The sequence below is a fragment of the Rhinolophus sinicus genome, chromosome 18, assembly GCF_057876585.1.
Source record: "Rhinolophus sinicus isolate RSI-liver-muscle chromosome 18, RSI-T2T, whole genome shotgun sequence".
NCBI lineage: Eukaryota > Metazoa > Chordata > Mammalia > Chiroptera > Rhinolophidae > Rhinolophus > Rhinolophus sinicus.
Window position 1 is genome coordinate 66,607,326 of NC_142518.1, and position 14,431 is coordinate 66,621,756.

Below are 14,431 nucleotides of genomic sequence, written 5' to 3' on the forward strand. Positions count from 1 at the left end.
TCGGGTGCCATCCAACTCCTAGCTGGAATTAAATTACACAATGTCACTCTTTGCCTATCAGCAGAACAGAGAGAGACTAATGAAAACATTTTAACTTCTTCATGTAAATGATATAGTCAAACCAGATAACCTTGGCTGGGAAGGGGCCAGTTCGGAGGGGTCGATTTCCCATTTTATAATACTACATCAAAATAGAAAATCTACAGTGCCTTTCAAAAGCCCCACAATGAGAAAAACAAAAGACAAGAGGAACACAGCATCATTTCATTTACAATTTACTAGCTCTTCCAGTGTTTCAGAGTGGTAAGGGGTTTCAATGATCTTCGATGAATGGGACAAAAGGTGAATGTATATTGAACAAAGGTTTAGATTGAATCAGACTATTGGTGTAGTTTTTCAGTCTATTCGTGGGTAATGTCAGGCAGTATTCCATCCAAGCGATCTGGTACTTCATGGGGGAGGGAGGATGTAAATGTCCTAAAATTAAAGAAAAAAAATTAATTTACTTGTAACCCAAATTTTGTATCTGTATCCACTTGCACACATTCTAATATATTCTGCCAATGAAGACCTTCATGTGTCCCCAAGCGGTGGCTCAATTAAAATGTGAAGGGTGATTAATTCAGCCAGCAACACTTCTTACATTTTACCATTCAAATGCTGAAGTTATTGAAACACACATTTCCCCTAAATCTGGTTCCTGGTTAGGTTAGATGAGTTTATGGCGCTAACGATACACAGTCCACCAGAGGACTGTGATAAATGAGAACTAGGTCAAAGACTAGGGGAAATTCCACTATTGGTCAAGAGCAGAGTATACCTGCCAGGGAACCTCATTTCTCTTCATTCTAGGTCCAAAATTGTTAGAAAGGGGACCACTTAGGATCTTTAGGCTGATGTGTTGGTAAACCCAGAGAGGTTCTTCTGTACTTTTGGGCCATGCCTTGTATGTAGAGACTTGAGCTGTGTATGTGGGGCTAACAGTACCAACAAGATTTGAAGGCACTACTGGACAAGACCTTCTTGGCAAACTCTGCCCATCCATCACATGCATAAGCTAAAGCAAACACCAAGACTGACAGGTCTGAGGACCAAAATGAACGTACCTTAAAGTTGGAAAGGAGGAAGACCGTGTTATGCTGGTTACACTATCTCATACTGGTTATTTGTTATGGCACGAGAGAGGCAGTAGGCGAGAAAGATTCCGATCAGCTGGAAATAAAATGCGAGCAAAATTAAACACACACACTAAAGAGTTTAAAGAACTCAGGATATAGATACTGTCTCCTTTCACTTCTAATTCACTAATAATTTCCTTCCTGAAGTTTTTCTAGACAGTTTTCTTTGATACTCTGCAGCATCTATGTCACATTCAAAGAATATAAGTGAAGTTTTACTACTACCGCGACTAGGAATTTCACAAGTATCACTGGCAAAAATCACTCAAGGAAAATTCTAAATGTCACAGTTTGGGGAAAGCCTTTCTTACTCTTCTTTTCAGTTACCAGAACAAACAGGGTATAGCTTAGAATAAGGATGTCATCAAGTAAAATCTCCATCTGTGAGGGGCAGAGATTTAGAGCCACAATACAGACTTTTCATGCTACAGTGAGAAGTAGCAAAACTCAGGAAATACAATTTGACCCACAACATAATATCCACGCAAAATAACAGGCACATATTGAATATTGGGTTGTATGATCTAAATTTTAATAGGTTGGGACTTATATGCAACTCATTAGGCAGTTGTAGCCCAGGAAAGAAAGATACTAATAATGTTTGAGAATCTTGACTGATTGCAGAGCAAAGAAAGGTTCCCATCTATCTCATGATTTATTTAATTAACTATGGTGCTGGAAAATTGCCACAACTAAGAGAGCACCAGGTCTTTCCACAGTTAACTGCTTTCAAAAGATATGTACTGCTAGAATTTAATTCTAAGCCTTGCTTTCTGTAGTTTCAAGGCATGACTGGCCATGGCAAAAAGAAGAGGTAAAATGGGAATAAAATCTTAGAAAACTCTGCAGTTGTGGGAAAACATAAGATCCAAGATGTCATGATGTCTACATATGTGACTACATATGTGATGAAACATTTCCTAACCACAGGGACTTACCTGGAAGCAAGCAACTCCAAAGGAAATTCCGGCAACAACTCCCATTTCTGATTCTATAATGGTCATCACCTTTATAAAACAACCCTCATGGGAGAGAAAAAAAAACACATTAAGTACAGTACAAGCAATAATAAACGCTTTGATCATATATCTCTGCAGAAAGATGAGCTTTAGCTACCCCAGCCTTTGGCATTTTATTAAAACTTACTCTTTCATATAACAGGTCCAGTCTCCTTTCAAGCACAGTGTTTTTGACAGAAGTTTGAGGAACAGAAGTCCCACCTTTTGGATTATGCATTTAAAAGTGTTTCTTACTAGTTGTGTGAGTTGAAGTTACAAATTTTCTGAGTTTCAGTTTCCTCATTTTTTCAATGGGAACAATACCTGCCCTATTTCAGATTATGTGTATTGTGAGTAAAAATTAAAAATTGAGTCAACTCTATATTCAGTTAATATTTTCGAAAAAAAAATTAAAAGGCTCCTTACTTCATTGTTTACTTTATCTGCATCTCTCTGAGGAGAACAATCTTCAATTTTACAGCAGCTTTTTGGAAATCCTTTTTCTGAGTAGTAATTAGTATCCTTCCAATCCTTAAAGTCGGTGACACCACAACAATGCAACTGAAAAAATCCAACAAAAACATTGATACTTCATATTACAACTTTGTGTCAAATATTTAACCTATCATCTTAGATTGCAATTTGTGTTCAAAACAACATTAATTATATATACTCAATGATATTTTTGTGTGGCTATCCTCAACTGGCATTATAGTTCAAAAGATTAGCACCTGTTTCTAATAACAAATGTTTCTAACATTTTTGGACTGGCCTTACTTTCCTGCTATCCTAGCTGCTAACAGTACTTGGTCCATGATACCAGTGGGGAGTGAAGAGAAGAGGTACACATGTGAGGAAAATGATTAGGAGAAAATGGAGATATGTCACTTAGTATCATCCCACACTTCTTTCCAGGGACATAGCTCCATTTTCTCCTAATCTAAGATTATGATAAGAATATAATATAAGTGGAGAGCACCTAGCAGCCAGTGCCTTATCCTCTTCCCTGAGGGGTGGGGAATGTGTTCCCTCTTAAGAAGCCACCACCTACGACCACTTACCGTATTTTGAATCTTGTCTACTGCATCACTTCTATAATCTCCCGTAGTGTTATACTGCTTTAAAGCCTTCTCATAATTATTCTTAAAGCTGTTCTTAATCTACAACAAAGAGACACAAAGCTAGTAAACAAAGATTCTAGAAAGTTCTTTTAGTTTCTAGGTCAAATGAGAAATTCCTACATCTGACCAATGTTATATTTTTGACAGCAGCAATATGCATGGTAATTAACTTCTGTGGTCCAATCCTGTCCTTTAAGGGATATAGTTTAGCTGAGGGGACTACTAGGCAAAAAAAGATAACCACTACAAGTTCAAAGTATTATAGGAGCATGTATTTATTCAAGTAGCAGCTGTAGCCCCCCAACCCCAATCTTTATCCACTATAAACAGTACAAATTTGATGCATATGAAATTTTTAAGCTACAAAACCTTACTTTGGGAGATTATATTACCGCTTTGTAAAACACTCTCATTGATGAGCCTTCACTAAACTCACTGAATCATTTTCTAACCTCAGGCTTAACAGAGTGGAACCCTTATTTCTAATTCAATATTAAGGTTTTGATTATTTGCATTAAGTATATTCAATCTTTTCTAAATGTGTGTCATAAGTGGAGAACATATCAATTTTGTGCTTTAAATAGTTTCCTATCAAAGTTATAAATTGTACCATCTCCACTTTAATAGCTACTTATGCACAAAAAATGACTGGAAATACATGTAATTATGGGTACCTTTAATTTTATTCTGGTGATTGTTAGTCTTTACAATTTTCTAAATTTTCCTTTATATTAAAAGTGGGCTAGAAATTTTACAAAAAAAGCCATATTGTCAGCTATAGGTTGCAAAGTAAAGCATTAAACACAGTTGCGATTTTTGAACTAGTAAAAGTTGTCTTTAACTCTGTTACTTAAATTAATCCATTTTTATCTCCCAAACTCAAGCTTACCTCATGTCTGAAAACAAACCCTACGATGGCAGCGACCAGTTCAACCAAAAAAATGAGAGTCAGAAACATTGCATACTGCAGGATAAAAAGAAAGTCCAAGTCAGTATTAACAAGATACATCACAGCCGCAAAGGGAGTCAAAGGGGAAAAACAAAAAAGGTCTGCTCAATCAGCTCAGCATGTTTTTATTGAAAAGGGCAGGGAAAACACAACAAAAGTGGGAATTCGCAGCTGAACTGTCAGTTGGTAAGTTTTCATAATTAACAAGAAAAATCTTAAAAGGCTTTGGCCAGTTCCAAGAAAACAAGTGTGCAAGACTTTTCAAAAACCAAGAATCAGTTCTAAGTAAAATAAAAACTCACCAGTTTTAGCATCCATGCGGAAGCCCGGCAGGTAGCAAAACAGCCGAAAGTGCCCAAAATGATGATGACAGTGCCAGTACCGATGAGCACAAAGGGGACATTGGTGGCCTTCTCATTTAAGAGGGAAAAATAATTCTCCAAGCTCACCTTGCCCCAAATGCCAACCACAAGAAGGATAACACCAGTGATCTATATGGGAAATCAGAGAATAGAAAGTTATACATTGTATACAGCAGCATCTTGAAACCACAAACCACTAGGCATTTAAGAAACAATAGGTGTGTAAAAGTAAATGGCCGGTAATCAAAATGGCGGCATGAGGTGAGCCTCTGTAAAGCTCCCCTGGAATTTACAACTCATCGAACAACAATAACTCCTCAAAGGACTCCCTGCACAGCAGACAGGCAAGACGAAGAGGCCCACTACTGAATTCACTTAAAGGTGGGTGAATCGCACCAGCAGGGGATGCAAGAAAACAGAAAGGCAGTTTAATAAACTCAGAAAAACAATCAAAGAACAACATGAGCATTTTACGAAAGAGATTGAAATTTTAAAAAAGATCCAAATAGAATTTCTGGAGATTAAGAACTCAATAGAAGAAATTACGAATGAAATAGCCAGCTTAGGTAGTAGAGTTGACTAGATGGAGGAAAGAATCAGTGACATCGAAGATAGACACATGGAAATTACACAGATGGAAGAAGAAAGAGACTTGAGACTTAAATGAAAGAACTCTACAAGAACTTTCTGACTCCATCAGAAAGAGCAATATAAGAATAATGGGCATACCAGAAGGAGAAGAAAGAGAGAAGGGAACAGAGAATATATTCAAACAAATTGTCGATGAGAACTTCCCAAACTTGTGGACATAACTGGATCCTCAAAACCAAGAAGCAAATAGAACACCTAACTACATCAATCCCAACAGGCCATCTCCAAGGCACATTATATTGAAGCTGTCTAAAATCAATGACAAAGAAAGAATCCTCAAGGCAGCCAAGGAAAACAAAACATGAACCTAAAGGAAAGCCCATTAGATTATCATCAGATTTTTCAGCAGAAACTCTACAAGCCAGGAGGGAGTGGAACCAAATATTCAAACTATTGAAAGACAGAAATTATGAGCCAAGAATAATATATCCAGCAAAGATATCCTTTAGATATGAAGGAGGAATAAAGACCTTTCCAGACACACAGAAGCTGAGGGAATTTTCTAATACACGACTTGCACTACAAGAAATACTAAAGGAGGCTATTTGACCATCATCAACAGGGACAATTTGTGGCAACCAAAACGTAAAAAGGGGGAGAGTAAAGGCCTGAACTGGAATATGGGAATGGAGAAAGTAAGCGTGTGAAGAAAATGGAATACTCTAAATATGAAACTTTCTTTTACATACTCTTAAGGGTAACCACTCAAAAACAATCCAGAACTGAAATATATACTGTAATAAAAGAAGAAACAGAGGGAAACACCATAGAATACCACCACACAGAAATAACAGACAACAACAAAAAGGCAAAGAAACAATGGAGACACAGCCTTACCAGAAAACTAAAGATAGAATGACAGGAAATCCTCACATATCAATAATCACCCTAACTGTAATTGGACTGAACTCACCAATAAAAAGGCACAGAGTAGCAGACTGGATCAAAAAACTGAACCCACCATATGTTGTCTCCAAGAGACACATCTCAGCTACAAGGACAAGCATAGACTCAAAGTGAAAGGGTGGAAATTCACACTCCAAGCAAATGGTACCCAGAGAAAATCAGGTGTAGCCATAATGATATCAGATGAAACAGACTTCAGGGTGAAAAAGATAACAAGAGACAAAGATGGACATTTCATAAAGGGGACTATACAACAAGAAGACATAATAGTTATCAATATTTATGCCCCCAATCAGGGAGCACCAAAATATACCAAGCAGCTACTAATATAACTAAAGGGAGAAATTGACCAAAACACAATTATACTAGGGGACTTAAATAAATCATTGACAGCTATGGATAGATCATCCAAACAGAAAGTAAATAAAGAAGTATCAGCTCTAAATGACACATTAGATGAAATGGACATAATTGACATTTATAGAGCACTTCATCCTAAAACATCAGACTATACATTTTTTTCTAGTGTACATGGAACATTCTCAAGGATAGACCATATATTGGGACATAAAATCAGCCTCAGCAAATCTAAGAAGATTGAAATCATACCAAGCATATTCTCTGATCACAAGGCTTTGAAATTGGATATCAACTGCAAAAAGAAAGCAGGAAAAAACACATATACATGGAGATTAAACAACATACTTTTAAAGAATGATTGCATCAAAGAAGGAGAGATCAAAAGACACATAGAAACAAATGACAATGAAATTACATCCTAAAAAATTTTTGGAATGCAGCGAAAGCAGTTTTAAGGGGGAAATTTGTATCATTACAGGCCTATCTCAAGAAAAAAGAAAAATTCCAAATAAATAACCTCATGTTACACCTTAAATAACTAGAAAAAGAAGAACAAGTGAAACCCAAGGTCAGCAGAAGAAAGGAAATAACAAAAATCAGAGCAGAACTGAATGAAATAGAGAACAAAAAGACAATAGAAAAAATTGTGAAAAAGAGCTGGTTCTTTGAAAAGATTAACAAATTGACAAACCCTTGGCTAGACTCACTAAGATAAAAAGAGAGAAGACACTAATTAACAAAATCAGAAATGAAAAAGGGAAGTTATCACGGATGCCACAGAAATACAATGGATCATCCAAGAATACTATGAAGGACTACATGCCACCAAATTCAATAACCTAGGAGAAATGGACAAGTTCTTAGAAACATATAGCCTTCCAAGGCTGAACCATGAAGAACTGGAAAATCTAAACAGATCGATCAAAAGTCACAAAATTGAATCAGTCATCCAAAACCTTCCCAAAAGGAAAAGTCCGGGACCACATGGCTTCACTAGTGAATGCTACCAGACCTTCAAAGAGGATCTAATACCAATTCTGCTCAAACTCTGCCAAAAAATTGAAGAGACAGCACTCCCTAACTCATTTTATGAGGCAAACATTACCCTGACACCAAAACCTGGTAAGGACAGCAGAAAAAAGAAAAATACAGACCAATATCTCTGATGAATACAGATGCAAAAATCCTAAACAAAATTCTAGGAAATCAAATACAGCAATGAGCAATGCATTAAAAAGACTATTCATCACGACCAAGTGGGGTTCATCCCCGGGGCACAAGGATGGTTCAACAAATGCAAATCCATCAATGTGATAAATCACATAAACAAAATAAAGGACAAAAATCATATGATTATATCAATTGATGCAGAAAAAGCATTTGACAAGATACAACATCCATTTATGATTAAAACACTTAATAAAATGGGTATAGAAGGAAAATACCTTAACATAATAAAGGGCATATATGACAAGCCTTCAGCTAATCTCATTATTAACAGTGAAGAACTGAAGCCCTTTGCTCTATGTTCAGGAACGCGACTGGGCTGCCCCCTATCACCTCTGCTTTTCAACATAGTTTTGGAAGTCCTTGCCAGAGCAATCAGGCAAGAGAAAGAAATAAAAGGCACCCAAATTGGGAATGAAGAAGTCAAATTGCCACTTTTTGCAGATGACATGATGCTATATATAGAAAACCCTAAAGACTCCACCAAAAAGCTATTAGAAACAATCAATGAATACAGTAAAGTTGCTGGCTACAAAATCAACGTACAGAAGTCCATTGCATTCCTATATACCAAGAATGAAATCACAGAAAAAGAAATACAAAAAACAATTCCTTTTGCTATTGCAGCAAAAAGAATAAAATACCTAGGAATAAACTTAACCAAGGATGTGAAGGACCTATATGCTGAAAACTATAAGTCATTTTTGAAAGAAATTGAAGACACAAAAAAACACAAAGACATTCCGTGCTCATGGATTGGAAGAATCAGCATAGTTAAAATGGCCATATTACCCAAAGCAATATACAGATTTAATGCAATCCCCATCAAAATCCCAGTGGCATTTTTTAAAGAAATAGAACAAAAAATCATCAGATTTGTTTGAAACCACAAAAGACCTCGAATAGCCAAAGCAATCTTAAGATAAAAGAACAATACTGGACGTAAATCCCTGACTTTAGCTTGTACTACAGGGCTACAATAATCAAAACAGCATGGTATTGGCAGAAAAACAGACACATAGACCAATGGAATAGAATTGAGAATCCAGCAATTAAACCACAGAAATATGGACAGATAATTTTTGACAAAGAAGCTGAAAACATGCAATGGAGGAAAGACAGCCTCTTCAATAAATGGTGCTTGTAGAATTGGATGGCCACGTGCAAAAGAATGAAACTGGACTGCTATCTGTCACCATGTACCAAAATTAATTCAAAATGGATCAGACTTAAGCCTAAGACCTGACACAATAAACTACATAGAAAAAAACATAGGTACTAACCTTGTGGACCTTGGGTTCAAAGAACATTTTATGAATTTGACTCCAAAGGCAATGGAAGTAAAAGCTAAAATAAACGAATGGGACCATATGAAACTTAAAAGTTTCTGCACAGCAAAAGAAATCATCAACAAAACAAAGAGGCAACCAACTGAATGGGAGAAGGTTTTGCAAACAGTGCCTCTGATAAGGGGCTAATATCCAAAATATACAAGGAACTCATGCAACTCAACAACAAATAAACCAAACAACCCAATTGAAAAACTGGCAGAGGACCTGAAGAGACATTTCTCCAAAGAGGACATACAAATGGGAAACAGACATATGGAAAGATGCTCAACATCACTAATCATCAGAGAAATGCAAATCAAAACCACAATGAGATATCACCTCACCCCAGTCAGAATGGCTATCATCAACAAGACAAATAGTAACAAGTGTTGGAGAGGCTGTGGAGAAAAAGGAACCCTCATACACTGTGGGTGGGAATGCAGACTGGTGCAGCTGTTATGGAAGACAGTGTGGAGGTTTCTCAAAAAACTACGAATAGAATTACCATATGACCCAGCAATCCCTCTCCTGGGTATCTACCCAAAAAATCCGAAAACATTTATACATAAAGACACGTGTGCTCCAATGTTCATTGCAGCTTTGTTTACGGTGGCCAAGACATGGAAGCAACCAAAATGTCCTTTGATAGACGAATGGATAAAGAAGTTGTGGTATATATACACAATGGAATACTATTCGGCGGTAAGAAAAGATGATATAGGAACATTTGTGACAACATGGATGGATCTTGAGAGTATAATGCTAAGGGAAATAAGTCAGACAGAGAAAGCAGAGAACCATGTGATTTCACTGATATGTGGTATATAAACCAAAAACAACAATAGAACAAGACAAACAAATGAGAAACAAAAACTCATAGACACAGACAATAGTTTCGTGGTTACCAGAGGGTAAGGGGGGTGGGGGTGGGAGATGAGGGTAAGGGGGATCAAATATATGGTGATGGAAGGAGAACTGACTCTGGGTGGTGAACACACAATGGGATTTATAGATGATGTAATACAGAATTGTACACATGAAATCTATGTAATTTTACTAACAATTGTCACCCCAATAAATTAAAAAAAAAAGAAACAATAGGTGTGACAACTGATTTAGCAGTTTGTGGCGACAGATCTGTGGCTGGGATATGGCAGACAAGGGGTGGGGGCGGCATAGTGGTAGGTAGAAAGGGGATCTGCATGCAAGGACAGGTCTTTATAAATCAACACGCTGGATCACTAGGCAGCCCAGGTAGCCAGGGTGAAAGCAGGGTCAGCTAGAGAAGGAATCTTAACAAAATTCTTAAACTTTATCTGTTTTTTCGTGTAAAGACAAGCCCATGGCATATTTGCCCTAGGGGTCAAAACTTCCTTAACTGTGCGGCTCCCGCCTTAAGAAGAAAACCTTCCTGGAGGAAAAAAAAAAGTTTCTATAAGTTCCAGAAACTTCCCTCCCCACCCCCACCCCTACCCCCACCCCGCAGTTCAGAGATGAGCCCAAAGAATGGTACACAAAAGCAAGCCCAAGGATAGATTGGCTGGAGAGGAACCATTACCATACTTACCTGAGAAATACTCCCCGCTTATGAAGCAGTGAAAAGAAAGAGACTATTATGCAAGCGAGTCCTCAGAGTGGCCGGGCCAGCCTTACCTCTACAACGGTCTGGGGACACCCTCTGAGTACTCTGGGGAGTTAAGTCCCTCTTTCGCCCCACCCCCACCTCCAATCGAATTTGAACGCTAGGCAAGCCTGGGTCCCAGCTCAGCCTATCCGCCGACGTCGTCCCACACCCAGACCGTGGCGCGGGCAAGATGCCCAAGTTCGAGCTGGGGCCCCAGCAACTCGTCGACAGCACCCGGGTCCCCGCAGCAACTGCAGCCCAAACCACCCGCCATCCGCCCCGCACGCTTCCCTCTCCCACGCCTGATCCGAGCTCCCTCCGCTCAGTGTCACACCCCCCACCCAAGCCCAGGATCCCCTTCCGTTCCCCGGCGCCTCCGTCTCTCACCCAGAAGATGAAAGTGTAGATCAGGAGAACGCTCTTGAAACAAGTAATGACTGGTTTAGTCTGCAGTCTCCGAGATGGGGACGCCATGACTAGCCCAGGACCCTGCCCCGCTGCTCTGGGCGATCAGAACTGAGCAAGCGAGGTGCGGAGTCCTCGAGTTTCTCCGGAAACTGCCGAAAACTTACGAGCGTCCACAACTGGGAAGAGCCGGAAACACTGTTCAATTTTCTAGAGGGTGAAGTCCGGGAGGCTGTCCGGAAAGTGATGACAATTTCCGAGCGCCCCCTGCTGAAAACTATATACGTACAAAGGTTCCAGTGTGGGGAATTTCTTACATCTTTCAGTGGAGCTTGCTTACTTTTTTACTAAGTCTTTCCCTGGCCCTGCCCCTCCCCCATCCTTATAACTTCATCTTACTGTTTCTATCACCAGCAGCGCCTGGAGCGCTGAGATTCGGCCTCGCCGACCCCTGGTACCCTAGAGGGAAGTAAAGGAATAAAAAGACGTTAAAAGTGATCTAAGAGCATTTTATTACCTGGCAAAATACCCACAAAAATATATTTCCAAAGAGAAACAAAGCGGTTGCAAAGCAATACGTACAGTCCACAATTTTGAGACAAAAACTGAAAGGAAAGGTGAAATTTACCTGAGTGGAAAAATTGGCTGATTTTTTTTCTCTTATTTTGTGCTTTTCAATAAACATTGTTTATTTATTTTGTGCTTTTCAATAAACATTGTTTTATGTGGTGGGGAGGGAGCATAAGAATGAATGGATTGTGGGGAATAATCACTTGTTGGGTGTCAACTCAATTTTCCATTTAGTGGAAAATACACACTTTGTGAAACTTTGTCTGAGTCTTCTTGCTCCCTCCATAAAAATATATCCGTATGAGAAAAAATAGTTTTTGTTTTCCTGTAGGAAATGTGAGTTGATACCTAACACCAACAATACTATAGATTTAGATTTGCATGCTCCTTTACCCATATGGTGAAACACAGAAAAGTGAAATTCAACCAAAAACAAGTTAATTCTCAAGGAAAGATGGTAATTGGACATTCCTAGTTAATTGTAGATGGCATTTAAAGTATGGAACTATAGTATTATTTTTGCTTTTAAATCATGTATATAGGTAGCTCATTGTTCCCATGTTATGTATCCTGAACAGGCAGGTCTATATGATTACAGCAGAGTTATGTATTAAGGTCTGGTTTCTCAACTAAAGTGTAAGCAAGCTCTTTCAAGGCAGAGACTGAGTGTCTAGTAAGTGTGTGTTATTTCTAAAGGGATGGGATTAGGAGACCATATCAATTGCCTAGCCAACCCATTACATCATCACTGACACAAGCTTAACATCACAAATGGGCATTCAGTAGTATTGCTATGGCAAAAAGTCTTGCATTAGCAAAGGAGAGGTGGATGCCCAAACGTGTTTGCTTGAAATCTTGCTTTAAACATATACTACAGAAACATAAAACAGAAATGTTCCATTGACATGGTCACACAGAGCTTCCTTGTGCTTCGACTAATGACCTAGGACCAGCTCCTTTTAGCATCACGCCAAATGTCTGAGGTCCAAGAAAACTGTTGGAGAAAGAATTACTGCACTACCAGGCTTTGTACTAGAATTTTATCCTAAAATTAGAAAAACCTAACACATTAATACATGGAGAGAATGGGTCAAAGACACATTTATACGCCTATTAACACTGAGGCGAGTTCATCAGGAAATATAGCATACATCAACATTTCTAGCACCACGAATGCTATAGCTACAGGAAATGAGGCTTGGGGCGCGGCGTGGGGTGGGAGGTGCTCTAAATATATACAAAGCTTTTTCCTGAGGCTAGATAACACTATCTAAGGGGTTCTCCTATTAAAACAAACAAGTATGAAGTGAAGTCTTGCTAACTCCTTGACATCTTAAATGGAAGTTTCCTCTGAAACTTAGGTTTATACCATGTCCTGGACGGGATTTTCGTTGTGAGCCCCAGAGCCAAGAAATATTTCTGTGGCTGATGAAAAAAACAAAATAGTCAAAGCAAAAGCCACATCTTATTTCCAAGAATGTGTTGATTTTCCTCCTCTCCCTTCCTCTGCTACTCACAACGCTGCTTTGTTCGAGTAACAGTCGGTGCCAAATTAAACTAAAGGCTGACATGGAATTTAATATTCCTATGGCAGTAACACCTTGCACCCCTGCCTCCTACTCTGCTATATCCCACTTCGCCCCTGCCACACCACCAAAGCCAGAAATTCAATTTAGTTCAAATTTAGGCCTGGATCTAGAGCCAAACCCCGACCGAAGGGGCATCTAATTCCATCTGAGGCAATGTAAAAAGTAATTCTCTAGGTCATAAGATAAATTTATTCTTTAAAGTATTAATAATACTGTGATATTGAGCAATGACTATGTAGCAACCATTGTTGCTAACCACCGTTGTTATGCACTCAACACATATCACCTTATGAATACATCACAAAAGCCTTTATTGTGAGGTCAAGAGTACTACTGGCAGCATTTTGCAGATAAGGAAACAGGTTCAGAGAGGCTAAGTAACTTGCCTAGGACTAAGCCCTGCTAATTTCTGTTTCCCTCATGAGAAATGGGGCCACTCTGTGATGAGACATGGTTGCCATTGTACAAACAGCTGTCTCTGCTGGGAATAACCCTACCAAAGATTGCTGTACTCAGACATTTGACCGTGAACAAGGGCTCTTTGGAGCCCCTGAAGCACAAGAACTTTGATCATTTCCCCAATTCTGCATTGTTCTTGATGTTTTTTGAGTTTTACTTTTACCTTCACTCCAATAGCCCAATCAGTTAGGAAGTTACCCTGCTCATCCCACAGTGGCAAGATAGAGAGTTCAATACTTTCTCTGGTTCAACTTTAATTTTTCCCTCTTGCTGACTGCAAAAACACGTTTGATACTGAAAATGTAGGAAAAAAGGAAAATGCTTTTCTTATGTATTGCTGCTGCTTGTATTGCATTCAATATTTAGTAGGGATTTGTGTCCCCTCCCTATTAACTTCCTGTAACCTTCAAGATTAGGTTTAAATGCTTTTCTCTGGCATTTAAACTATGCTTCCCCCAGCAAAGGTGATATCAAGTTACTTCTTACAGCTCTTCCAATGTGAATTTTCTGTTCCACAATAGACCAGTATGATTATCTCCCCAATAAACAAGATGTTCCCTATTCCCTTCCCACTCAAAATTTCTACCCCCTACTTAAGTACTTAAGGTTTAGCACAACCCCAACTCAAAGAGACCATCCTCCCTCCATTCTCCACCACAAACCACCCACTCCCCCACCCCCACCTCCTCCTTCAATCCCCA

General features: G+C 38.8%; 1 protein-coding gene across 1 annotated transcript; it reads right to left on the bottom strand.

Annotated features, from left to right (window-relative positions):
• Nucleotides 1-259: 259 nt before the first annotated feature.
• On the bottom strand, nucleotides 260-11,306 carry TSPAN6 (tetraspanin 6). Its single transcript, XM_019716608.3, has 8 exons — nucleotides 11,095-11,306; nucleotides 4,549-4,737; nucleotides 4,187-4,261; nucleotides 3,238-3,336; nucleotides 2,603-2,737; nucleotides 2,117-2,200; nucleotides 1,107-1,212; nucleotides 260-477 (listed from the first exon to the last, which is right to left on the bottom strand). Exons 1-7 carry the CDS (start codon nucleotides 11,179-11,181, stop codon nucleotides 1,144-1,146), a joined length of 738 nt encoding a protein of 245 aa, XP_019572167.2. The 5' UTR covers nucleotides 11,182-11,306; the 3' UTR covers nucleotides 260-477; nucleotides 1,107-1,143.
• Between the last annotated feature and the right edge of the window lie 3,125 nt (nucleotides 11,307-14,431).

Bases quoted from the DNA above. Each gene is read 5' to 3' on its own strand.
- TSPAN6 (XM_019716608.3), bottom strand. From the start codon at position 11,181: ATGGCGTCCCCATCTCGGAGACTGCAGACTAAACCAGTCATTACTTGT. The intron at 4,738-11,094 runs GTGAGAGACGGA...TTTCCCATATAG, and splicing joins TCTACACTTTCATCTTCTGG to ATCACTGGTGTTATCCTTCT. The intron at 3,337-4,186 runs GTAAGCTTGAGT...TCTTTGTTGTAG, and splicing joins GGTTTGTTTTCAGACATGAG to ATTAAGAACAGCTTTAAGAA.